The sequence below is a fragment of the Onthophagus taurus genome, chromosome 3, assembly GCF_036711975.1.
Source record: "Onthophagus taurus isolate NC chromosome 3, IU_Otau_3.0, whole genome shotgun sequence".
Lineage (NCBI taxonomy): Eukaryota > Metazoa > Arthropoda > Insecta > Coleoptera > Scarabaeidae > Onthophagus > Onthophagus taurus.
Window position 1 is genome coordinate 22,538,154 of NC_091968.1, and position 27,939 is coordinate 22,566,092.

At 32.0% G+C, this 27,939-nt stretch overlaps 2 protein-coding genes across 6 annotated transcripts in view; one reads left to right on the plus strand and one right to left on the minus strand.

Moving 5' to 3' along the window:
* Window positions 1-507: 507 nt before the first annotated feature.
* LOC111421352 (WD repeat-containing protein 44) lies at window positions 508-13,187 on the minus strand. Of its 2 annotated transcripts, none has more exons than XM_023054492.2 (6): window positions 13,005-13,187; window positions 12,456-12,817; window positions 9,159-9,724; window positions 2,197-2,608; window positions 1,763-2,118; window positions 508-1,705 (listed from the first exon to the last, which is right to left on the minus strand). In XM_023054492.2, the coding sequence occupies exons 1-6, from the start codon at window positions 13,070-13,072 to the stop codon at window positions 584-586; spliced, it is 2,886 nt and encodes a 961-aa protein (XP_022910260.1). In that variant the 5' UTR covers window positions 13,073-13,187; the 3' UTR covers window positions 508-583. The 2 variants fall into 2 exon arrangements, with proteins under 2 accessions (XP_022910260.1, XP_022910258.1); XM_023054490.2 differs by having other exon boundaries at window positions 2,173-2,608.
* Window positions 12,878-27,939, plus strand: part of LOC111421353 (synaptic functional regulator FMR1) — a 32,475-nt gene continuing 17,413 nt past the window's right edge. Inside the window, exons 1-11 of one of the 4 annotated variants that reach the window (XM_023054493.2) lie at window positions 12,878-12,966; window positions 13,679-13,798; window positions 14,234-14,286; window positions 14,348-14,498; window positions 14,661-14,824; window positions 20,633-20,869; window positions 21,241-21,297; window positions 21,778-21,925; window positions 21,981-22,118; window positions 22,175-22,318; window positions 27,228-27,456. In XM_023054493.2, the coding sequence (XP_022910261.1) occupies window positions 12,949-12,966; window positions 13,679-13,798; window positions 14,234-14,286; window positions 14,348-14,498; window positions 14,661-14,824; window positions 20,633-20,869; window positions 21,241-21,297; window positions 21,778-21,925; window positions 21,981-22,118; window positions 22,175-22,318; window positions 27,228-27,456 (1,459 nt within the window). In that variant the 5' untranslated portion in view covers window positions 12,878-12,948. The remainder of the gene's footprint in view (window positions 12,967-13,678; window positions 13,799-14,233; window positions 14,287-14,347; window positions 14,499-14,660; window positions 14,825-20,632; window positions 20,870-21,240; window positions 21,298-21,777; window positions 21,926-21,980; window positions 22,119-22,174; window positions 22,319-27,227; window positions 27,457-27,939) is intronic. The other 3 variants (XM_023054494.2, XM_023054496.2, XM_023054495.2) reach the window with 3 other exon arrangements.

The window sequence follows — 27,939 nt, forward strand, 5'->3', positions numbered from 1 at the left end:
TTATTGGCAGGATAACTTATCGGGTACTCAGCGGTGTCGATAAGACAGTTATCTGCCAGATATTTATGGCAAAAACAGTGTGTACAACACCTAATATTATTTATCCTCCCGATAAGTTTATCTGTTAATTATTAGGTAGATTTATCTCTCTAACACCTTTTAAAAAGCTTGTAGGTAATTTTTATGATGATGTTTTCATGGATGAAACAAATAGTTAAGGTACAAATTGCAACTTTTGAACTAAAAGAAGTAATTTTTTTTAATAAAGGGTAATTTAAAGATTAATTTGACACCATTTCAAACATATATCGTTTATTAATATAACATTAAAACAAATTTACCTACAATCAATTAATCCTACTAATATTTACACCAATTTTAACCAATAATTCTATGTATAAAATTATATGACTCTTGTTTTAAAATCATTAAAAATCACAATCGTTAGTAATTCAAGTTGAATTGGGCTAAGAACTTTGTAATTAAATAAGTTGATAGAAAGAAACATTAGAAATTACAACCTGGTTTATTTAACTTTAAACCAATAAGAAAAAAAAATTTTACTTATTTATTTTGATGGATTTTAAGCAAGGGCGGAAGCCGGTAATGAACTATGTTTCGGTTTCATTTTGTTTATAAATATTTTAATACATCCGTTATAATCAGCTGAAACTAAAACATAACCCCCACATCCTTTTGTGCGTTGTTCAACAACAGGATCGTTTACTTTTTCATTGTTTGAATTTTCTTCGTTTTGATTTTTCTCTTCATCAATCATTTTGATGATCGCATCGGGATTAGGTGCAAAAATTGCGCAAGTCACCACAGCATTGTGCGCTTTAATCGCTTCCCAAAAATCGTTTCGATCTCTTCTCACTGAAGAGAATTTTGAATAATCATGATTAGTTCTCCAAATATAAATATCTCGATTTTCTGATCCGCTTACGATGTATTTCCCATCGTGACTAAAACTGGCTTTAATTTGACTACTAACGTTTGCGTAACCTTTATATTTACACGATAAATTTAAATCGCGTAAATCGTAAAGTCTTATCCGACTATCGTTGGATGTAATTAAAATTTTATCTTCCCCAGGCATCGATTCAATCCCGCTAATTTTTCGACCTGTTGAATTACGCCCCCGACTCGATTTTACGTGAATTTGAGTGTGATATTTTAAATGTTCCGTTGTGTAAAAGATACATCGACCATCGTATGATCCAATTACAGCAAATTTTCCATTTTGGCAGAAATTAGCTGCTGTTATCAATTTTGGATTACCTTCAACTTCGGTCCAAACGGCTACTTTTTTATCTGGAATATTCCACAGACGGATTTTCCCATCTAAAGAACCACTCAAAAAATATCGATCATCTCTCGGATGGAAAACGATCGCGGTTACAAAATCAATATGTTGGAAGCAACAAAGACACTCTTTACGAGATATGTGCCATAACCTGACGGTTTTATCCATGGATGATGATAAAATGAAATAATTTTTGGACCAAGAAACGTCTAATAAATCGGAAGTATGTCCGGTGTAGGTACAAAATGGTTTTGGCATAAAAATTAATTTATTTGCTTCGTCGGAATTTAAAGCATCCAAAGCTGCTAATCCGGAATTATCTGAAGAATGATGGGAGACTAAAGATTCTTGTGATGGTGTTGGAGAAACTTTTTCTGCGTTATATTTTGTACGCATATCCTTTAAATTTAAATAGGAATTTAATTAAAAAATTAGTAAGGTTAGGAAATAACTTACTTGAAAATAAGTAAAAGCACTTTTAATAACAAAAATCCTTAAAACTTTATCTTGCCCAGCTGTAGCTAAAAGTCTCCCACATTGAGAGAATTTCATGCACCAAATTGGACCTTCATGTTCGTTAAATTCTTGAACATGTTGGATCTTTTCGAATTCATATGGTCCTTTATGAGAATTTGATGCTTTTAATTTAATGTTTTGTTCCCCCGGGTGTACCTCATCGACCAAATCAACAACATCTTCTTTATGGCGAGCGTGAGACACCTCTTGGGCGATACTTTTTGCTTTATCAACCGTTTTACGAACTGTAGAACCCAAAAATCGTTTAATCCTTTCGGTTCTTCTACGAACTTTACCTAAAAAAATTTTTTTTGTTTCATTAATTATTTTGAATTAATTAATTTAATTACCAATTTCAACATCGTTATAATCACCTAACGGAACTGTTTGTTTACTAGAAACCGATTCCTCGTCGGATTCCTTTTCTTTTTCCATACTTGAACTGCTTACATACTCAGATGTTAACCTCATTATGTGTAAAGATAGGGGGTTTATGCATTGTGGTAGTTTATCTTCGGCTACGCTTAAAGGGATTCGTTCTCCGGTGTCTAGGTTTAAAACGGTAACTTGTTCAAGAATTTCAAGGTCGGTTAATTGTTTTCCAGAATCAGTTCGGGTTCGAACGGATAAATTTATTTGTTTGAGCATATTTTCATCTCCCGCCGATCGGCGGCGCACTTTTAAAGCGGGTTTTTTATTTGTTGTTCGATGTGGGCCCAAACTATAATGACCAATACTGCTTCGAGAAGCTGAACCTCGAGATGTTTTATTACTCTCTTCATTTTCCTTAAAATAATTAATTTTATTTAAACTTTCGAGCGGGCGAACTCGATTTTATAACATTAGCGGGCGCGTGTCATAAATTTTATAACATAATTTTATTACATATGACGCGCCCTGTATATAATATAGTCGATTCCACTTAATTGGGACACCGATTAATCGGGACAGTCGCTTATTTGGGACAAATTTCAAAGAACGAAATCGAAACTTTAATTTATGCATACTTCGCTTTATTGGGACAAAATTTCTCGATCCCGATGTGTCCCAATTAAGCGGAATCGACTGTATATACAGGGTGCGGCAAAACTCCCTCCCTAATTTAAAAGTTGAATAAAAACAGATGGTACAAATTAACGAAACTGTATTAACATGAATGGAATCTGCAGAATGGCAAGTTAGGTTATTATGTTTTACAAGTTCCTCTTTTTGAACAGTATATCGCTCAAGTGTTTTCCTTCTTTTCTTCTTCATTTCTTGAGGAATACCAGCAATGTCTTCTTGAATCGTTTGTCGCAGGGCTGGCAGAGTCCTCGGATGATGTTTGTAAACTTCAGTCTTAAGAAACTACTAACTAGTGGATGTTCGCGTAAAGACATCATCAAGCGTTCTGGAAACAGCAGTCTCAGTTCTTGAAGAGATCGCACGCTTGTCTGAGCAGTGACCCCGTCCTGCTGAAGCCACACATCCTGTTGAACTGTATCGCAGTGAGTAGTGGTGCCATAAAAGTTTGAAGCATTTGAATATATCGATCCGAGTGAACAGTCACTGCCACTCCTCCTTCTTCAAAAAAGTACGGGCCGATGATCCCGACACTGTTAATCACTCACCACACGGTAACACGTCTATACGCTTTTCATGGAGTTCCCCAGGGTTTTGTGCACTCCAATAACGGTAACTTCCGAACTCTCATTCGGCAATGTATTGATAACGAAGAAAAACACTTGAGCGATATACTGTTCAAAAAAAGAAACTTGTAAAACATAATAACGTAACTTCCCATTCTGTAGATTCCATTCGTGTTAATACAGTTTCGTTAATTTGTACCATCTGTTTTTTATTCAACCTTCAAATTAGGGAGGGAGTTTTGCCGCACCCTGTACATTTAATTTTTGTTTCTATTTGCATTCTGCATCCTTCGATAAAACTCCTGAAGTGAGTAAAGTTCATTTTCTAACAGCATTCTCTTCACTTTCCTTTGAAATATTTTTCCCTACAGTTTCCTTAACCTCAATGGTAAAGTGTTATATAAGTTTTTAATAGTTTTATTTATAAGTATATGAGTTTTTTCTCTGTTTAATTGTAAATAATTCGACTTGAACCAATTGTTGGCTAGATCTACTGTTTTTTTAGTCTTTTGATCCAGGTTCTGAAAATCCTTTGAAGTATTTATAAAACTGTCAAAACAATTGGTTGCCATGGTTACGCACTGCTACTGCTATTTTCTATATCAAATGAATGGGAAATAATGAAACTTTAAATTAGTTTTTCTCGAAATTTTCTTATGTAACCGATATTAATATTTATTGTACATAATTCAGAAAAAAATCCTCCTTCAAATTCCTATATAAAAAAAAATGGGGTGTCTCATTTAAAAAAAAATTCGATGACGTCATAACTCGTTTAAAAATGGCGGAAAAAATTTAAAATATACACCAAAAAAATGAAAAAAATTTAAATCTTTAGACCCATTTCAGCGATTTTTTCATTAATTATTTGTAATGATTTTATCGAATTTATCCGTTACTTTTGAAACGCACTGTATAACTCGATTGAAATGTACAGGTTTCCCAAAACTCCCGGGACATAGCTATAAGTTTTGAATGAGTGAAGAAAAAAATTTGAAAATTAACTAAAGAGTCATAGAAACTACATTCTTAGATCAAGTGGAAACCAAGTGGTTCCAAGTGTACGTGTCGTATGCTCTAATGGTATTGACAATAAGTGGTTCCAATAAGATGGTGCTCCTCTACATTTTAGTCGCGCAGTCCGAGACTTTTTAAGCCGTTTGGGTCATTCCGAGATCGAAGAAAGTCGACAATTTGAACATTTGTTATAAAAATCGTAAAAACGTGCAAAAAACATTTTATTTCCCCATTTGGTAGTCAACCCCTCATAATTCTTGAAAGAATTAAGATATCGGGTTTGGGTTTATGGGATTGTAGTCTATTTAAAAATGTAGGGGTGGTCATCCTCTAAAAAAATTGCACATTGCATGGAAGTTCTAAACTATCTAAGAATGTAGTTTTTATGACTCTTTAGTGATCCCCAAATTTTCAAATTTTTTTCTTCACTCGTTCAAAACTTATAGCTCCGTCCCGGGAGTTTTTGGAAGCCCTGTATATAAACGCACCTTGCGATTTCTGCACTCTGTGAAGAGATGGTAATAAATTATCTGCAAAATGCGTGTCATAATTATTGTGCGAGGCTTTATTTCTCACGAATGTTTCTCTTTGTTTGTGTACAAGCTGGAGGAGGCAAGCGAGAATAAAACATGATGGTATTGTTAAAATGTTTAGTGTCCTCTAAACTTAGCTGCTTCAAAATTCTTATTGTCTTTTTTGCAATTTAAAAATCTCTTTGGACTCTCTTGATGCACCCCATGTGAGTATTCCATATACTGCCATACCAGGAAAGTACGCAAAATGTTTCTTAATTCTTGTTGGCAATATAATGAACTCGTTAATTTCTTTTTTAATTCTATTATGTGGTTACCCCAAGAAAGGGTTTCAGATAATGTTACACCTGGAAATCTTGTCGTTCATTTTTACATCTTGTGTTTTTCTCTCATAAAATATGAGTTTTTTCCCTGTTTAAGTGTAAATAATTCGATTTGAACCAATTGTTGGCTGTATCTAATGTTTTTTAGTCTTTTGATCCAGGTCCTGCAAATCCTTTGAAGTATTTATTAAAGAGGTGTCATCAACATAATATAGACACATATAGTCCTCCGCCTATATATTTTGAGGGAAATCATTGATATACAGTAAGAATAATCGTCGAAATCTGCACCAAAAAATTGCAAAAAATTTAAATCTTTAGAGGGATTTTTCCATAAACCGTTTATTATGATTTTAACGCCTATATCCGTTACTTTACTGACACACTGTATATAATCGTATAAATTCCAAGAAATTGAATATTTTTTAAAGTTTAAGTAAATTAAATTCTTCACCTGTTGTTTGAACTGGCAGAGCTTTACATAAAATTTTCCTTAAAAGACGATATCTAACGAAAACTAACAAAATTGCTAATCCAGCCACATTTAGCGTGTTTCAAACGATTCATTAGTTCCGCTTTGCAGAAATCTGACATGCCTTCAATTCGTTGTATCAAATAATGGGACAAGGTCAATTTTGCTTGCAAATTTTTCACCAATCATGGATGTGATTAAATCTTCTGCACAAAGTTTAATCAATTTTTCTGCATCGCCTTGTTTAGCTATGCGCCAACTAATTAAATACGACGCTTTTAGTACATTTTTATTATCATTACGAACATACCTTTCAAAGGTATTCCTTTTCTAATTTAGTTCAATACATTTTCTTTTAAAATATTCGCTTTTACAACATTTGCCACGCCCAATTAAATTGTTTTATTGTGTTCTATGCGTTTGCTGTGTATTTTTAGAGGTTATATCGTAGACGTATACGTATTAACTTTAAAAGAAAATCTTAATGTCTATCACATAACCTCTAAAAACACACATCAAACTTATAGAACTCTATGACAGTTAACTGGGCGTGGCGAATGATGTGACGTAAAGTGCGGGCAACCAACTCAACAAAACAACGATGGATGTAGCAGTCCTGTTAGATACTACTGTCTTTGGTTTTGAATTATAGTAAGAAGTGTTGTAATTGTTGATTTTTTTTTCTGTTATTATCCGTATTGATACTTCGTTATTAATTTTTTTTCCGTTATATGTTTTATTATTGGTGCTATTGAGATTGCTCTATATTTATTTTTATCATTTGGATCCCCTGGTTTTTGAATGGGAATGACTCTAACATACTTTAATTCATTTCTAAAAGTTCCCTCTCTTAAGCATTTGTTTAATAATATACAGGGTGTCCCAGACCACCCGTACCAGCCGATTTATTCGGAAACGGTGAGTCCTAGAGAGTTGAAATAAAAAATTCGTCAACTAAAGCAGACACCCTCCTTCTAGATAGTGTGTTACGACCGACCAACAACAACCGGAAGTGGATGCAATTGAGTAGTACTTTAATATTTTATATGTAAAGAGGGGTCAATTACGATATCATCGTAAAGAACTCTTCAATAGAAATCTCTTTTGCTTGAAAAAAATTTTTATATTGCTAATCGTTTTCGAAATAATCCACCCTAATTGTTGGTACTTTTTACCGGTGTTATTTAAGTTGACAAATAGATGTCGCTATTCGTCGTTTTGAAAAATCGTGTAATTTAGAAATGGCTGGTTAATAACAAGAAATTGTTTTTACTAACAAAATGAATAAAATAACAAGGAGTTTTTTTTACCACAGAAGAATATTACAAAACACTAAATAATAAAACTTAATAAATTAAAGTAAAAATACCAGTTCTTATTAAACAAATGAATAAAATAACTATGGAAAGGAATTATTTGGACGACAAAAACACAGAATCACAGTTATATCTTGTGGCTCTGACGACAGCGTCCCTTGTGTTTAAACTGCAAACTAAAATTAAATATACTTTTTAGGTTATAGTTGACAGATTTTTAGTTCTGACAGATCAGCTGATTTTAGCTGGACCAATTCTATCTTATAGGAGTAATAAAAATTATAATAATATTGATTAATATTATTATAATTAATTATTATCTAATATTGAGTTGTAAAAATGATGTGTAATGATGAATGTAATGGACCGCAACAGAAAATATAACCGACCTAACCTAAACAGATTAATTTTGTTGAATTTTGCTGTCGTCAGAGCCACAAGGTAAACCTCTGAATTAGATTCGCCCTATTGTGGAACACAGTCGCCTATTGCCGTTTTATCTCCTTATACTAGTTCGTGGATATAACCTCTAAAAATACACAGCAAACTCATAGAACTCAATGACAGTTAACTGGGCGTGGCAAATAATGTGACGTAGAGTGCGGGCAACCAACCCATATTAGGCTACAAAACAACAATGGATGTAGCAGTCCTGTTAGATTCTATTGTCCTTGGTTTGGAATTATAGTAAGAAGTACTGTCATTGTTGATTTTTTCTGTTGGTATCCGTGTTGATACTTTGTTATTAATTTCTTTTGCGTTATATAGATACTGATAGTTTGAGTTTTATCACTGTTTTTACAAAAAATTGAATTAGGTCATTTGCGTCCATAAGAGAATTATTTTTTTTCTTACGCCTTGTTTTTTCAGTTTCTTGCTTCACTATATTCCAGGCAGCAGTTATTTTATTTTCTGAATTCATCATAAATTGTTTATAAGCTTTTTTTTATTTTATCTAACAGTCTTCTAAGCTCACGTTTTTTCTTATTTGATACAATTCTTTGTATTTCTTTCGTTATTTCAGCTATCGTGTAGACAGCATCTAAAGTGTTTTTCATCTTTCTTAGATCATCTGAATTCATTTTAGTATTGATAGTTAGTAGTTAATTATTCGGTGAAATAAATTTTGTGTTTTAATTTTTTATTATTGCCCAATCACTACTTCTTAATTTACTTATGAAATGTTCTACTATTGTTCCATTATTTATTAGTTTTATTTTTGTATGTTTGTATTCAAGAATAATTGTTGTCAACTGTGTTAAATGTTTCTTGTAAGTAAATGATAAACATTTTGTACATATTTTCTCTATTACACATAAATGGCAAGTTCCGCATTTCGCTGAGCGTTGTTCGCTAGTATCCTTTTCTGCTACTGATTGGGAGTAATTGCATTTTAAAAATACTGCTATATCCGCTCGTAGTGTCTTATTGGAAGCTCTATAGTGTAAATAAGGTTTCATCAAACTAAAGGAGAGGCTTTTTAAAAAAATCTATAGCAGTTTGCTACATTTCTTTGTGAAAACGCATATAAAACATACATTTATGTCAGCAATATTTAACAAATTAAAAAAGATCACACATGGTCTATCCAAAGTGTCAACAACACTTTTTGTCGATTTATAATCTATTATTATTTCTGGCTACATTGATTTTTTCATCATCGCGCATCGTGGAAAGGCTTCATTTTTGTGTAGTACATAAGAAATCGACATTTTATTTGTTTGAAATCGAAATAATGTCGAATGAACGACTTTTATTTGATAAGAATTCTTCTATAGTAGATAATCTGCTAGAGCAATGGCAGTATTGTAGCTGTATTTCTAAGTTGAATGTATAAAAGATTTTAAAAATGTCGTAAAATTGAAAAAAATTCGAAAAATATTTGAATATTTCTATAAATTCTCTTTTTGCCATAAAGACAACATTTTTTTTTAATTAATACTTTTGCGTTATATCCTTTTAAATGTATATAAATATTATAAAAACGAAAATTGTCATAAATTTTATAACAGCGCGCCCGCTCGAAAGTTAAAAAAGATATTTTTACCTGTACATAATCATTTTGTGCTTTAACCACAAATTGTCCCTTTGAAATTTGTTTAATATCCAACGAATATCCCGATTTAATTGAAGCCGATTTCGATTTATTTTCAGATAAATCCGATTGACTTTTCGGTATAACTTTCCCTTTATCTAATGAGCATTCAAACTCTTTCGTTAACGACTCAATCGTACTCGTTGGACTTGAAAGTGCTTGTTGAACAACCGAAAATGAATCGGCTGATAAAGACGGGGTTAAACTTTGACTTGATCCGACCCGCTTTAATTTCTTCTTACGCCTCGGTGGTGCTATGGGGACATCTTTCGAACGTTGTTGTTCGTTTTCTTCGGCTATTTTCGAACAACTTGCTTTCGTGCTTGCTATAACATCCGGCTCTTGTAACGGAAGACATTCTTTTTGCTTTATTATTGGTACCACTTCAACGTTAGTCGATAAAGTTATAGTACTTGGATATTCAGAGGTATTTTTCGAACTGGTTGTGGAAGAATCGTGGGAACTGTTTGATAAAGCGGAAGCTGAAGCTGTGCGTTTTGTTTCTGATATGATTGATCCTAAAACATTTTTTTTTAATTCAGGAATCATCATGTGACTTAAAAAACGATGATTTTTTTTTAATCAATGTAATCAAAAAACGTGTTAAAAATAACAAGAAAGTGCGAAAAAGTGTAGAACAAGGATTATAAAAATTGCTGGAATGAAGACTCGGAATATTTCAAGAAAAATGTCAAGAATACACAATAATAGAGACATTTTAATATCTTCAGACCCAATTATAACATCATTTCAAAGCAAGAAATCAAGGAATAATGCAGATTTTCCTGAAGAACTTATAAGCCTTATCTGCTTTGAAAATGATGAAGAAAGAAATGATTTTTTATCGTCAATTGCAACTAATATTGATATTGTAGAACATAGTGAAGACGAAGAAAAATAAATATAGGAATAAAAAAATCATTACATTATTAAACATTTGTCACAAATTAACACAGAAACAGAGAATTGCGTTAATATTTTTTAACTGCTATTTTTTCAAAGACAGCTACATGAAAAATACTCAGAATTTGCGTAGAATCCATAAATGCAACAAAAAATTGGGGGTTCCTATCTTAAAATGTCAACTTAGGAATAGTATTTCAATTTTATTCAAAAAATGCATGGTAAAAAATATAACAGAAGCCTTTATGTACAGGTTGGTTCAAAAATTCGATGTTACGTAGTCAAAAAAAAATTTTCGGTTTTATATTTTGAGATATTATGACAATTTTCGTTTGTTAAATGGAAACAACCACTGATTATTCGCTTATTAAATTCGTTATTTTTTTCTGATTACAAAAATATGGGGTTAGATAGGTCTATTTCTTATTGTTTTCATATAATATAACAAGTAGGCTGATATTTAATGCGCATGCGCACTTTTTATGGGCGCCATTTTTCTCGGTTTGAAACATTTGACGCATTGTTGTTAATAATTGATGCCATTATTGAAATAATTATCTTGGGTCAATAAAAAGAAGGAAAGTTTGAGAAAAATATTTACCGCAAAAGATGAACATTGGATTTTACGAAAAGTTAAAGCTGATCCTAAAATTAGTGCGCCAAAACTAGCAGCAGAGGTTGAAAATTATTTAGGGAAAATAGCAAGTCCAGAAACAATTCGCATTATTTTAAGGAAACATAATTTTCATGGCAGAGTAGCCAGGAAAAAGCCTTTCAAAAGTAGCGTTAATCGTGCTAAAAAGTTAAATTTTGTTAAAACATACCAAAACAAAAGTAATGACTTTTGGAAAACAGTCATATTTTCAGACGAGAGTAAATTTAATATTTTTGGTCCTGATGGACGAACTATGGTATGGAGAAAACCAAACGAAGAGTTAAAACCTAAAAATGTATGATCAACTGTAAAACATGAGGGAGGTTCTGTGTTAGTTTGCAAGTGCGGAAAAGTTAGGAATTTTGGATCAATTTAGCTTTTATCAAGATAATGATCCTAAGCATAAAGCTTATAATGTGAGGTCTTGGCTACTTTATAAGTGTCCCCATGTTCTTGAAACACCACCCCAGTCTCCAGACATAAATGTTACCGAAAACTTATGGGATTACTTGGATAAACATGTCCGCAAATGCAAAATTTCCAATAAGAATTCTTTAAAAGAAGCTCTTTTAAATGCCTGGAACTCTATAACCCCTGAGTACTGTGCAAATTTAATAAATTCTATGCCAAGAAGATTGAAAGATGTAAAGAACAACGATGGTTATTCTACTAAATATTAATTTACTTTGATGTTTATGTTTAAGATCGTTTTTGTAGTTATTTTTCTTATTGTATGAGTTTCGATTTGAGGTTTATTTTGTTAGATGAATTAAAACATATAATTTCAAAACTTAAAAGGTTGTTTGATCAGTTCTTTTATATTTTGGTTAAAAAAAGTAGGGTTTAATAAATAAATAAATCTGACTGCAAACAATTAAAAAAGATAATATAAACGATTTTATACGTCCAGGCTAATACATTCCAGAAGTGTATGAGTTTCGCTTTGACTCACTGTAGTTTTTTTCTAACTCTTATAGTTTCTGAGATAGCCTATTTGGACATCGAATTTGAACCATCCTGTACATGAGATGATTAAGCTTGATGAGATGAACTTTAACCTCAACTGCAATATGCATACATATAATACAAGAACTAACCAAAATATTCACATCTTGCCCCTCGCAAGAAACATTGGGAGAAGAAGTGTTACATCAGCAGGGGCGGAGTGGTTTAATGATTTACTAGAACGGGTTAAGAATCAGAATGGTCCAGACTCCTTTGCAGGAGAAGCAAGGACTTATTACCTTAATCTTAGGTTAAACTGATTTCGAAATGTATCTTCTTGTGTTGTTGTTATATTTCAGTGTTTATATATCTGTTATGTCTTTTTGGGAATAAACAATAAATTAAATTAAATAAAAAAACATCCTGAAGATATAGATGAAATAAATCCTAGCTAACAATTAAAGAGATATTATAATGGTATTAAACATTTTCTTCATCATTTAGTAGTAATTAAATTTTTGTCCTAACTCCTAACAATATGGCGTCCATGACGTCACAAAAAGTGACGTCACGTCGAAACTTTAAAGCGATTTTTCGGTAAATTTTACACTTTTCCGCATTTTTTTTAATTTCTAACAGCTTATTTGAGTCATTTCCCATCGATTACAAAAAAATTGTCGATTTTTAAGCGACACCTTCTTGCATTACACCTTTTTAATCAAATTTTATTATTATGATTTTCTTACCATCAGGAATATTAGGGATTCTTCCAGCTCGTAATAAAGAGTTATAACTTTGTAAACTAACAGTATCATGTTCAATAACCCTAAAAGGGTGTGAAGTTTTAGTTCCAGAAGCGTAAACACCTTCAATGGAAGAGGTTGAATTTGGAGGTGTGTTATTGGTAACAACTACATCTTCATCATCAGTTAATTTTTGCCTGATTTCTTTAAATTTCTTTCGCCCACCTTGCAATAATACCAAAGGGGGTTGGAAATTAAAACTATCCTGTTTCTCGATTTCTATGATTTTATCCTTTTCACCATCATCTTCGGATACAATAGGGATCGATTTCTTTTCTGTTTCTTTGGATGGTTTACGGCTTTTTCTGGAAAAAGATTTTTTTAAATTAGATGTTTAATAATCAGGTGTTGCCTTGAGCTGTCAAATGTTTTTTCAATTGTTGATACATAAAAGACAGACAGCAATTGAAAGATAAAGTGTGATTTTCGTGCTTTTATGAAGGCCCCAGTGAAGGTAAGTTTGTTGTATTGAAATTATAAATTTTTACTCGCCTAGTCCCGTGTATTGGGGTGTTATCTTCCGCGTCGTAGAATTCCTCCGTATCGCTACTTTCCGACATCGCCCAATTTTAAATTAACGACGTTTATTTAAATCTTTCGTGTATACATTCGCCCCAAAATGTATTTTCAATTAAATTGGTAAATAAACGTTTTTTGTGGGATGAGATGCCATAGCTGTCAAAATTTACAACGTTTACCCCCCCACGCATAGAGTTTAATCAAAAGTGGATTAAAAATTGCGCGGGGGGGAATAAAGTTAGATTAAATATAATTAAAATTAACGTTTTTTTTAATTATATTTTTTTGTATTAAATGAATTGTTTTAATTAAAAAATTCTGAACGTATCAATTTTAGTTCAACTTTTTCATTATAGATGTCGTTAATTTAAATTTTTTTTTTAATTTTAAATAATATCGTTTTAACTGGTGTTAATTAAAAGTTAAAATCGATTTTGATTAATTTTAATTTATTTTATTTAATTATTTTAATTAATTCATTATTTAATTTAAAAAAAAATAAATTCTTCCATATCTGAACGTATTCGGATTACAAGAAAACCTTTCACACAACAATCTATTACAAGTAACTCCATCTTTATTCCTCGCGATAAATCCGCATCTTCTATTTCACTTTTTAATAATTTGGTTCAATTTTCTCTCGATAGAGGCAGAGCGTTACCACTCGTCCCCAACTGAACGCTGTTTCCTCACCGAACTCCAAGTACCAAAGCAACATGGAGGATTTGGTAGTTGAAGTGAGCGGCGAAAATGGTGCCCTTTATAAGGTTCGTACCATCTAAAGTATGTCTTAAAACGTTTCGTTTCGTTGCGATTCCGTTTCGTAACGTAACGACGAACGTTTCCCATGGGTTAATTCCGTTTTCCAATTGGTACTTTGACCGGATTTTCGTCGCGACACTGTCGTCGTCGATTCGCGAAACGCGGTTTTCTTTTCTGACGCCATGGCGCTTGACATGGGGCGTGTGATTTCGGTCCCCCCGATATATCCCCAAAAAATCGCCACGTTAAACCTCTAGAATTAGATATTCGAATCGTTTTCTAAGTTATTTATAGGCCGTTGTCGTCTCAAATATCCGTTATTATTCCGGCACACCACCGCGGATGAAAAACGGTTATTTAGGTTAGGAAATTTGGTCTTGCCGCGTTCGTATCGCGTTACTAATTCTGTTTGATACGTTTTTTTTGCTTTATTTTTATAGGGCTACGTTTTGGACGTTTTTGAAGAGGAGGTGTTAGTACATTTTGAAGATGAGTAAGTTGTCGGTGTAGATTTTGTGGTAAACTTTGATTTAATGCGATTTTGGTTATTTCAGATGGCAGCCTGACTCGAATTTTCCTTACTCTAGGCTGCGATTTCCACCTAAACCTGATCCTAAGGCGGAATTTGTTGAGAATCAAGAGGTGGAGGTTTATTCTAGGTCAAATATGCAAGAAGCTAATGGATGGTGGAAATGTCGAATTAAGGTATTCATTTAATTTAAACTAGAAAAATGGGTTGGGTTTGATGTTTTAAAATGAGATAGATTTAGGGGAATCCCATTAGATTAAATTATACTTAGTCATAGATAATAAATTTAATAATATTTCAACAAATTGTGTTTTATCTTAATTTTTTTTGTTTTGCAGATGATGAAAGGGGATTTTTACGTATTAGAATATACCGGCTGGGATAATTCATATAACGAAATTGTCAGTAGTGATAGGATTCGGCATAAAAACAATAATCCTCCATTGGACAGGACCATGTTCTATAAATTTGAGATCGAAGTTCCTGAAGATGTTAGAGAATAGTAAGATCATATATACATTATTGCTCATAAAGGATTAACTTGCAGATCAAGTTTATTTATATCTTAATATGTTACAGTATAACCTCAATATAAAGGACCATTAGTATTATCTAATTGATACATCAGTATATTTAAATATAAATTTTAACACTCACTCTATGTATAGAGCATTCATGTAGTTCAGTGGTTCCCAAACTTTATTATGGCATCATATAATGCTCAGCCCTCCCTGACAATGTAGAGAAAATGATAACTGGTACTTTCTTTAACTTATTCCAATTTATTTAACAAAAAAATATTAAATCATTAATGTGAAGGGTGGTGCTGAATTTCTTCCATAAGATGGGAAATTCTGGGTTGTATTTTTTAAGTTTAGTCTTAATGTCCATTAAAATAGAAAACTATTTAAAATTTCAAAGCTATTTCAGCAATTAATGGATATTTATGATAGCATTTTATCCAAAAAGTTGTAATTTCCATATTTTCAATCATCTTTTGCTGCTGAAGGTTGCTTATGGAAATTCTGGCTTGTATTTTTAAGTTGTTTAGTCTTATTGTCCATTAAAATAGAAAACTATTTAAAATTTCAAAACTATTTCAGCAATTAATGGATATTTATAATAGCATTTTATCCAAAAAGTTGTAATTTCCATATTTTCAAAGTCATCTTTGGTGCTGAAGGTTGTTTATGGAAATTCTGGGTTGTATTTTTTAAGTTGTTTAGTCTTAATGTCCATTAAAATAGAAAACTATGTAAAATTTTAAAGCTATTTCCGCGATTTATGGATAGTTATGATCCAGGACAGTAGAATCTAACAGGACTGCTACATCCATTGTTGTGACAACCTGCCCGCAAACTACGTCACACCATTTTCCACGCCCAGCTGTTGTTATGGTCTATGCGTTTGCTGTGTATTTTTAGAGGTTATATTCTAGACGTATTCATATTATTTTTGAAGTTTTATGTTTTTAGACGTATTAATGTCTATCATATAACCTCTAAAAACGCAGACAGTTACCAGGCGTGGCAAATAGTGTGACGTAGAGTGCGGGCAACCAATCCCTAGTGGACTACAAAAATACAATGGATGTAGCAGTCCTCTTAGATTCTACTGTCCTTGAGTTATGATAACATTTTATCAAAAAGTTGTAATTTCCATATTTTCAAATTCATCTTTTGCTGCTGAAGGTTGTTTATGGAAATTCTGGGTTGTATTTTTAAGTTATTTAGTCTTAATTTCCATTAAAATAGAAAACTATGTAAAATTTCAAAGCTATTTTCGCGATTAATGGATAGTTATGATAACATTTTATCCAAAAAGTTGTAATTTCCATGTTTTCAAAGTCATCTTTTGGTGCTGAAGGTTGTTTATGGAAATTCTGGGTTGTATTTTTTAAGTTTAGTCTTAATGTCCATTAAAATAGAAAACTAATTAAAAGTTCAAAGCTATTTCTGCAATTAATGGATATTTATGATAGCATTTTATCCAAAAAGTTGTAATTTCCATATTTTCAAAGTCATCTTTTGCTGCTGAAGGTTGCTTGTGGAAATTCTGACTTGTATTTTTACGTTGTTTAGTCTTAATGTCCATTAAAATAGAAAACTATGTAAAATTTCAAAGGTATTTCCGCGATTAATGGATAGTTTTGATAATATTTTATCCAAAAAGTTGTAATTTCCATATTTTCAAAGTCACCTTTTGCTGCTGAAGGTTGTTTATGGAAATTCTAGGTTGTATTTTTTAACTTGTTCAGTCTTAATGTCCATTAAAATAGAAAACTATGTAAAATTTCAAAGCTATTTCCGCGATTAATAGATAGTTATGATAACATTTTATCCAAAAAGTTTAATTACCATATTTTCAGTCATCTTTTGCTGCTGAAAGTTGTTTATGGAAATTCTGGGTTATATTTTTTAAGCTGTTTAGTGTTCATGTCCATTAAAATAGAAAACTATGTAAAATTTCAAATCTTTCCGCGATTAATGGATAGTTATGATAACATTTTATCGAAAAAGACGCAATTTCCATATTTTCAAAATCATCTTTTGCTGCTGAAGGTTGTTTATGGAAATTCTGGATTGTATTTTTTAAGTTGTTTAGTCTTAATGTCCATTAAAATAGAAAACTATCTAAAATTTCAAAGCTATTTCCGCGATTCATGGATAGTTATGATACCATTTTATCCAAAAAGTTGTAATTTCCATATTTTCAAAGTCATCTTTTGCTGCTGAAGGTTGTTCATGGAAATTCTGGATTGTAATTTTTAAGTTGTTTAGTCTTAATGTCCATTAAATAGAAAACTATGTAAAATTTTAAAGCCATTTCCGCGATTAATGGATATTTATGATAGCATTTTATCCAATAAGTTGTAATTTCCATATTTTCAAAATCATCTTTTGCTGCTGAAGGTTGTTTATGGAAATTCTGGGTTGTATTTTTTAACTTGTTTAGTCTTAATGTCCATTAAAACAGAAAACTATTTAAAATTTCAAAACTATTTCCGCGATTAATGGATAATTATGATAGCATTTTATTCAAAAAGTTGTAATTTCCATATTTTCAAAGTCATCTTTTGCTGCTGAAGGTTGTGTATGGAAATTCTGGGTTGTATTTTTCAAGTTGTTTAGTCTTAATGTCCATTAAAATAGAAAACTATGTACAATTTCAAAGCTATTTCCGCAATTAATAGATAGTTATGATAACATTTTATCCAAGAAGACGTCATTTCTATATTTTCAAAGTCATCTTTTGCTGCTGAAGGTTGCTTATGGAAATTCTGCGTTGTATTTTTTAAGTTGTTTAGTCTTAATGTCCATTAAAATAGAAAACTATGTACAATTTCAAAGCTATTTCCGCGATTAATGGATAGTTATGATAGCATTTTATCCAAAAACTTGTAATTTCCATATTTTCAAAGTCATTTTTTGCTGCTGAAGGTTGTTTATGGAAATTCTGGGTTGTATTTTTTAAGTTTAGTCTTAATGTCCATTAAAATAGAAAACTATGTAAAATTTCAAAGCTATTTCCGCGATTAATGGATAGTTATGATAGTATTTTATCCAAAAAGTTGTAATTTCCATATTTTCAAAGTCACCTTTTGTTGCTGAAGCTTGTTTAAGAAAATCTGGGTTGTATTTTTTAAGTTGTTTAGTCTTAATGTCCATTAAAATAGAAAACTATGTAAAATTTCAAAGCTATTTCCGCCATTAATGGATAGTTATCATAGCATTTTATCCAAAAATTTGTAATTTCCATATTTTCAAAGTCAGCTTTTGCTGCTGAAAGTTGTTTATGGAAATTCTGGGTTGTATTTTTTAAGTTGTTTAATCTTAATGTCCATTAAAATCGAAAACTATGTAAAATTTCAAAGCTATTTCCGCGATTAATGAATAGTTGTGATAACATTTTATCCAAAAAGTTGTAATTTCCATATGGGACATTCCCTTTCTAAATGGGAGATAATATCTTTAGTGATTCTTACATTTTCAACAATGTTAGGAAACACTTCTGAGTCCATTAATGATGCAAATTTCGGAAATGATGAAAAATTAGGTACGTCAGCTTGCAGACACAAAACAATTTTTTTTAAAAATGCTTGAATAACATCATGATGGGCAATTATGTTTGCTGAAATGTTGCCTTGCACCTTCAAATTAAACATGTTTAATACCTCGAAAATATCAGTTAGATAAGCCAATTTAATTTGAAAAGTTTGATTAGCAAATGCGTCAAATAATACATGTTTTTTATTCTGTTTGAGAAACTGCTGTACATTCTCTTACATTAATAGGGGAATCACCGACTTTAAAACGAATTACAACTTTTTTAATTGTTTTTATGGTAACTAAACATCGTTAAAAAACATAATTTTTATCCAGTAATAAGATTTTTTGCTGTATTTTTACGGGCCCCCATTAACGTTACGTCAGGCCCCAAAATTTGGGAATCACTGATCTAGCTGCTCTATTCTATGTCCATAGATAAACTCGGGGTTTTCCCTGAGTTGTCTATATGATGTATAAATCAAGGACTGTAGTTCTAGTTTCAATTTTTATTCAACATTAGATTGTTGTGTATTTTTATTGAACTAACACTAGAACTAGAAACTTTTGGGTTTAGCTGTACGTCTCAAAAGATGGCTAAACCCGAATGTTTTCTAGTTCTAGATCTTGTGTTAGTTCTAATGATAGTGAAAGTATTACTTCAAAGTATTATTCCAGCTATTAGAACTAATCCTAGCACTATCACTAGAACCATTATTAAATTTAGAACTAGAAAAATAAATATTAAACTTTGATGTTAAAATGTCAAAATTGATGAATATCAAAACTCTGATCCACAGACACAAAACCAAGATTATTCTAGCCATCCCACTGAAATCAGGCTCAATACAAATCACATAAGCTAAATCGATTCCAAACTAGTTCCAACCTAAATTAAGAAAATCAAATAGACCTTCTACAAACAGAGTCTAGTCGTCTATCCTTATTTTATAGTCTAACCACTAATATTTACTCTTATGCCAACAGTATCTAGTCTTCTATCAACGTTATTTACTCTTCTGTTGGCAGTATCTAGTTTCTGCCACTACTATTTCATCTTCTGTCTGCAGTATTGAAATGTCAAAATTGATGAATATCAAAACTCTGATCCATAGACACAAAACCAAGATTATTCTAGCCATCCACACCGAAGTCAGGCTCAATACAAATCACATAAGCCAGATCGATTCCAAACTAGTTCCAACCTAAATTAAGAAAATCAAATAGACCTTCTACAAACAGAGTCTAGTCGTCTATTCTTATTTTATAGTCTAACCACTAATATTTACTCTTGTGCCAACAGTACCTAGTCTTCTATCAACGTTATTTACTCTTCTGTTGGCAGTATCTAGTTTCTGCCACTACTATTTCATCTTCTGTCTGCGCGATTGCTATTTAATCTTCTATCAGCAGTATTTAGTCTCTTTTATCACTATTTAGCCTTCTGTCAGCAATATTTAGCTGCTGTTAGGATTGTTTAGTCTTCTATCAGCAATAACTAATCTTTGCCACTATTATTTAGTTAGACAATAAAATGACCATATACAAAGTGATATCTTTTATTTATTTTTATCTTAACCGGTTTCGGTAATTAAATTACCATCTTCAGAAGACACCTACATATTAAAAGGTTTAGACGTTAAAATAGAAAATTCCTTATTTAGTTTGTAACTTACGTCAAATTATTACTTTAAAAGTTAAAACAATTACCATACATCTTTATACGAACACAATGACGTAACATCTTATTTCTTAAAATAAAATAACACAAGTAGTATTTCTAGAATATATAAACTTGTTTTTCAAGTAGAATATAGAAAAGTCTTGAGAGACGAATGGTTCTTGTATATTTTTCTTCAACTAAAAGTAGAACTAACAGTAGACATAGAACTAGAAAAATTCGGGTTTCTAGTTCTGGGTCTAGTGTTAATTCAATAAAAATATATATCTACCTGACGCTGAATAATAATTAAAACTTGAGCTGGAACTAGAACTAACACTGGACCTAGAACTAGAATCATTCAGGTTTAGCCATCATAAGAGACATTCTGCTAAACCTGAATATTTCTAGTTTATTGCTAATCTTAGTTCTATTTTTACTTCTTATACAGAGTAAGTTAAAAAAAATTTTTTATAACATACTTTTGGCTATAATAGACCGTTATATCGAGGTTTTACTATATTTTTATTAATATAACAAATCAATTTTGTCTATTAATACGTTTTAAAACTCATAGATGTTAATGATTAATTTTTTATTATAGTGCAAAAGTGGAGTCTACACATAAAGAACTGCAAAAAGCGATAGGCGCGGGCGTCATTCGTTACATAGCCGATCGAGGAGTTCTCTTGGTGATATCGAGGTGTGAATCAAGTAGAAAACGAGCCGCGATGCTCCAAGAGATGCACTTCCGAAGCCTACAGCAAAAAGTGCTCTTACTCAAGCGGACGGAAGAAGCCGCGAGGCAGCTGGAGAGCACGAAATTAGCCACCGTCGGAGGGTATGAAATTTCGATCATTTCATTTATTATTTTTTTCCAATTTTTTTATTCTTCGATTTCGGCCGATTTCCCCCCCTTTTTTTGCAATTCATTGTTATCCTTTTTAATTTTGTTCTTAATTTTTGTATAAAATTACTAATTTATTAAATTATTTAATATTTGTTTATCCTATTTTTTTTTTGTTTTTTTTTTTGTAAGTCACTAGCCAGAAAAGAGTCAATCGAACGAACGAGACGTGTTTTATTATTAAACTAGGGAGAGCGAAAATTTAAAAGTTTAAAAAAGTATACGTAATAATTAATAAGTTGATGAGAATATTTTGGTTTCAATCTATCGAGAACGTTCTCACCGTACTTTTGTCTCTCTTTCAGCAGATTTAAGCCTGTGTATCAGCGAGCCTCAAATTTTTCTCAAAGCGCAGGCCACAGGTGAGAAAGAAAGACCTGCATTTTAGCATGTTGTATTAAAATAAAATGGAATTATTAAACTATACAGTCTGTCCGGTAATGTTTAATTAATTTTTTTTGTTATAATTTGGACAAAAAAGAATTATTTTTTTTTAAATCTTTTTGGACAGCCTGTATAGGACATTACAGTAGAAAATACACCTTATTATTGTACCACCTGGCTCTTTGCTGGCTGTTGATATATTTAAGCGTTATAAACAACTTTTTTTATTTTTTCCTCCTTGTTCATTTATTTATATTATTTTATATATTAAAAATTATTTAATTAAATTTTTTCGAAAAGGTCGTTGCATGTTAAATTTTGCTTTTTAGAACTCAAAAATAAATAAATAAAGTAGTTTTCGTTTTTATTAAGCTGCTTTTAGTTATATTATTTTAATTTTATTCAGTTATTATGTTATTTTTAACAACAATTTACTAATTATTGAATTCCTTTTACAGATATTCAGACGAATTCATCGTAAGGGAAGATTTAATGGGTTTAGCGATTGGAGCGCATGGAGCTAATATTCAACAAGCCAGAAAAGTAGATGGCATCACGAACATTGAACTTGAAGAGAATTCGTGCACCTTTAAAATTTATGGCGAGGTAACTCTTAATTTTTTTTAAATTCAGCGTTAAATTCACCTCCTTTTTATTTTAGACTGATGAGGCTGTTAAAAAGGCGCGCTCAATGCTCGAATATAGCGAGGAATCACTCCAGGTGCCTAGAGCTCTTGTAGGAAAGGTCATTGGTAAAAATGGTAGGATTATTCAAGAAATTGTTGACAAAAGTGGCGTTGTAAGTATATAAGATTAAAAGAATAATCTTATTTTTTATATTTTATATAATTTTAGGTGCGAGTTAAAATCGAAGGCGATAATGAACCTCAACCGACAATTCCTAGAGAGGAAGGTCAAGTGCCCTTTGTATTTGTTGGAACTGTTGAGAGTATAGCCAATGCTAAAGTTTTGTTAGAATATCATTTGGCTCATTTGAAGGTGAGAAAAATTAATAGGAGTGGATTCTTATTAAAAGAAAATGCTTTAAATCCACTAAATATTTCCTAAAAATTTATTGATAATAATCTCCTCAATACCAGTGGTTGGTGAAGATTGTTTTGTAAGGTTAAGTCCTTTGGAATTTCTCTAAAAATTTTGTCTTCTTAATAATAATTTTATTGAAATTTTCTTCACTCTAGCTATATTAATAGCAGTAGTGTTCTTTAGTACAGAAATAACATCAATAAGAAAAACAAATTGAAGAATAAAACAAGTATAAACATTTCAGCATAATTACTAATATGGTTAATTTGAGGGCAGAAAATACATTAATAAAATTAGGGAATTGATATTCACGTTATTTCTCGAATATTTATTAATTAACGGATTTGCAGCAAACTTTTGTACTGAAAAATTAAGTTATAAAAAATATAACGTCAATTTTTTTGAGAAAATAACCCAGGTGATAAAAAACGGAACAAACAAAGAAACTTTTATTGGATTAACCGACCCACAGGTTCTAATCTGATAAATTTTAAAAGTCGTCCTCACTAGAAGTTTCACTACCAGAAGCTAACTTTCTGTTGCCTCATCAATTTGAACCTCGTTTTCTAAATAATTATTTTCAACTTTAACAACATTTTGACAACACTTCAACCAGTCTTCAAACTCTTCTGTCAGAGTTTCACAACGTTTAATTTAAATTCTCTTCGCTATTTTGTTTTTAACTTGAGCCCATATCATTTCAATTTGATTTAAATCAGGGTGGTAGGGGGGAAGCCTTAAAGCCATATGTCCATTTTCTTCTAACAGATGATCAAATTTGAAAACAATGTGTTGTTTTTTATGATATTTAATAATATCATATAGTTGTAGCTTATGCAAATTCGGCGAAAAATGTATAGGTTTTTACTTAGCAACGAGTCTGCCATATCTGCTTTTTTTGAGTTGCAAATAGGTGCTTTATGTACTTGTACATTATGATAGGGTGCATTGTCACTTACAACAACACAATTTGGTGGAAGATTTGGAATTATCTTCTGCAATAAAAGTTTAATTTTTGTCATCTATCTTCTATATGTTATGAAGAAAACACTCCGATTACAGTATCTAACCTTGCATTAGTATTTTCTTCTTATACAAGCAACGTTAAAAAATAATAACGAAAATAATTCTTTTTTTCAAAAATTAATAACGATCGTGAAAAATTTTTCAAGTAAAAGTTATGTGAAATTATGCTGTCTATCCAACTTAAGAAAAAAAATTCATAAATTTAAAAAAATAGCGAAGTTAGTACTCACATCCGGTATAACCGGAAGTACAAAGAGAATGATTTCATGTCGTAATAATACGTTTTAACGGCCTAATTATGCATTCCAAATGGTTTTCTTATATCACTAATAATAAAGCCACTTGTGAGGGACACCCAGTATAGTTTTCTGCTAGCTGTTTCTAGACTTCTATCAGCAACTTGACTCTTCTAGCAGCAGTATCTATACTTTTACCAGCAGTGTTTAATTTTTTATCAGTATTTCTGATCTTGTATTAGCAGTACCAAGACTTCTGCTAACAGTATCTTATCTTCTGGAAGCTGTACCTAGTTTTCCATTAGCAATATCTACTCTTCTGCAATAAGAATTTAATTTTTGTCATAGGCAGAGATCTACCTAGTCTTCTATTAACAGCATATAGTCTTCTGCCAGCTGTTTCTAGACTTCTATCAGCAGCTTGAGTCTTCTAGCAGCAGTATCTGGACTTTCATCAGCAGTGTTTAATTTTTTGTCAGTAATTCTAGTCTTGTATCAGCAGTACCAAGACTTCTGCTAACAGTATCTTATCTTCTGGAAGCTGTACCTAGTTTTTCATTAGCAATATCTACTCTTCTGCAATAAAAATTCAATTTTTGTCATTGACAGAGGTCTATGTTCTATATGTTATGAAGAAATCAGAGTGTTTTCTTCTACTACCAGTATCTAACCTTGCATTAGTATATTTTTTCTTATGCAAGCAGTACCTAGTCTTCTAGTAGCAGTATATAGTTTTCTGCCAGCTGTTTCTAGTCTTCTATCAGCAGCTTGAATCTTCTAGCAGCAGTATCTGGACTTTTATCAGCTGTGTTTAATTTTTTGTTAGTAATTCTAGTCTTGTATCAGCAGTACCAAGACTTCTGCTAACAATATCTTATCTTTTGGAATCTGTACCTAGTGTTCCATTAGCAATATCTACTCTTCTGCAATAAGAATTTAATTTTTGTCATAGGCAGAGATCTATGTACTGTATATTATGAAGAATTCGGAGTGTTTTCTTCTATTATCAGTATCTAACCTTGCATTAGCATTTTTTTTCTTATGCATGCAGTACCTGGTCTTCTATTAGCAACAGATAGTCTTCTGTCAGCTGTTTCTAGACTTCTATCAGTAGCTTGAGTCTTCTAGCGACGGTATCTGGACTTTTATCAGCTGTGTTTAATTTTTTGTTAGTAATTCTAGTCTTGTATCAGCAGTACCAAGACTTCTGCTAACAATGTCTTATGTTCTGGAAGCTGTACCTAGTTTTCCATTAGCAATATCTAGTCTTCTGCAATAAGAATTTAATTTTTGTCATAGGCAGAGATCTATGTACTGTATGTTATGAAGAATTCGGAGTGTTTTCTTCTATTATCAGTATCTAACCTTGCATTAGCATTTTTTTTCTTATGCATGCAGTACCTGGTCTTCTATTAGCAATAGATAGTCTTCTGTCAGCTGTTTCTAGACTTCTATCAGTAGCTTGAGTCTTCTAGCGGCGGTATCTGGACTTTTGTCAGCAGTGTTTAATTTTTTGTCAGTAATTCTACTCTTGTATTAGCAGTACCAAGACTTCTGCTAACAGTATCTTATCATCTAAGTTTGTAACTCGCAACCTTCATGTAAGATTTTTTTTATAGTTGCCAGATACACTCCTGTAGCATTACAACACAGTTTTTTTAACTCTGTTTTATTTTCATTTGGAAAAATTGTCTTAAAATAATGATACACCTATAAGGGGGTATGCCACCTTGAAGACACGAAAATAATAGGTATTTTTAAAATTTGTTTGCAATCAGACGAAAGAAGTTTTCTAAAAACGGGTTGCAGGGTGTGAATAAGCCACTTTTCTAGTTTTAAATACATATTTTATTTATTAACAATTATTAAAATTGCACCCGGTAGATGTTGGTAATGTTAACCTTGCAAATCGTGCAGGGTCAAACTGTGCGCAGAATTTCAAGTCGAATAATTAAAACTTGAATACGATTACTTTAGTAAACTCAAAAACTAGGGAACTATGTAGGATTTTTAAAAAATATTCATTTTTGACGAAATGGTGACGATTTTACAAGAAATGTCGTATTTATATAAAAAACGTACATAAAAATGATTGTAAAACGGAGAATCTGAAACATATCGAAAATCTTTTGAAAAAAGAAAATCTTAAAAATCCGTTCAAAAATGTAGTTTCCAGAAAAACGCGTTTAAAGTTTTCGAATGTAAAAAATTGTATATTTTTTCTAGATACATCAGCATAAATCTAGATACATAAATCAGCCATTCCTGCACCACACAGCTGTCCTTTCTGAAGCTTATTTTCATCTTCTGCAGCTTTTCTGTCTAACAGTAGGCTTCTACGAGCTTCTTTAGCCTCAGCAGTCATGGAGCGCTCAGCGCGAGCAATGCGATTTAAATCCGTTTCATGACAAAAATCGGAGCACGATCTTGTAATTGTTAATTTCAGTGCTTGCATTATTTCCATAATGCTTGTAAGACCGTCATTAAAATTGTAAGCAGCTATATCAGACGCAATGTCAACCACTTTCTTGTCACTATGAATAGTTTTTGGTGCGATACACCGTAACGCGGCGTTGTAACTTTCATTGCTGTTTTGCCTAAACATCTTGTCAAAAGATCATCTTCCCTTGATAGTTCTTCGTACACAGGTTTCACTGCGTTGAAAACATCATTGCCGATTGCTGGCTCATCGATTTCTGACAAAGCGTACTCTAAATTCCGTCATTTTGATGAACTTTATTTGCACATAAATCACGTAATTTGGTATTTTTGGCGGAATTTAGATTTTTCTAGCATTAAACGGGTTAATTAGAATAAAACGGAACTCTCATGGCACACTTAAATGGAAAATTAAACATTAAATTCTAAAAAATATTGACGTTTGGAATGTCACTTATGTGGTACCATTGGATTCAGAAAATTATTCAAATTTCAAAAATGTAATAATATACAGGTGTTCCATTTAAAAATCTAAAGTTAGTGTCACTTCCGGCGAAACCGGAATTGAAAAAAAAAAATTACTTGTATGTCAAAAAGTGTCTCTTATCATGTGTATAGGATGTCCCAAATTTGAATCAATTATCTTCAAAACTAAAGGAGATACAGGGGGTGTACCATGATCCTGTTCCACCCGGTATACAATGGATAAAAAATGAAACAAAAAGTGGTTACAGAAATCTTAGAATTTCCGGTGAAGTGTGTTACAAAAATCAATTTTGTAGGCAGAAAAACATTCCGCAAACGTTTTCTGTCAATGGATTCTCATTGTAGACAGTACAAAGAACACTTTTAAGCAAAAAAAAATTATGTTATATCTTAATGTAATACCCTTTGACTGAGTATTAAGTTCCTGTCGTTTATTTCTCACTTCTGTTGATTTCTTTTCATAAGAAATTGCACTGCAAATCCATAAAACAATTTAGTTACGTAAATCGATTGTAATTCATAATAAACAAACGCTCATTGCAAGTATAAAAACCCACTTGCTAAAGTGTCATCAACTGTATTTCAATATCTTTTTGAATATTGATAATAGGATTAAGTTCACCTATTAACGGTAGTTTTAATAAAAATATTTGAATTAATTTAATTTTTTTTTGTAGGAAGTAGAACAGTTGCGTCAAGAAAAACTGGAAATCGACCAACAATTACGTAGTATACATGGTTCAGGAATGGGTTCAATGCAAAGTTTGCAGATGTCACGACGAAACGATCGCGGTTACAGCTCGGACATGGATGGTGGAAGTCGTGGTCGAGGTGGAACGATGCGTGGCCGTGGTAGTAGAGGTCGTGGCGGACCCGGACACCAGAACAACTCGCGATACAACGCCGGTAGTACGATTTCTGATTACGTGAACAACGTGGACAAACGCAAGCCGATGGGTAACGGTCGCGGAGGCGGTCGAGGCCCCACTAGTAATGGTCGGGCTTCGAGGGGCGGTCCAGGGGGCGATCGGAGCGGTGGAGCTCGAGATCGACCCGGACGCGGCCGACCTCCCGCGGATCCCGCCGCGGGCGGTGACCGCGAAAGGAAGTGATTGCTCATTTGCCGCGCCGAAATTTTTCGATAAACAAAAAAAAAATAATGATGAAAATATGTTTGGAGCAGCAACAAAAAAAAATAACTATTATTATTGTCCCCGGGCTCTGTGCACCACCATAAACAAAAAAAAGTTTTTTGGGGAATCATTTTGGTTTGATTAATTTACATTAAAAAAAATTGGGTGATTAATTAATTAATTAATTAAACCAATCAATTCTCCAAATTAATCATAAAACTTTTCTTGTTTAAAAAAGGCTTTATTGAAGAATTTG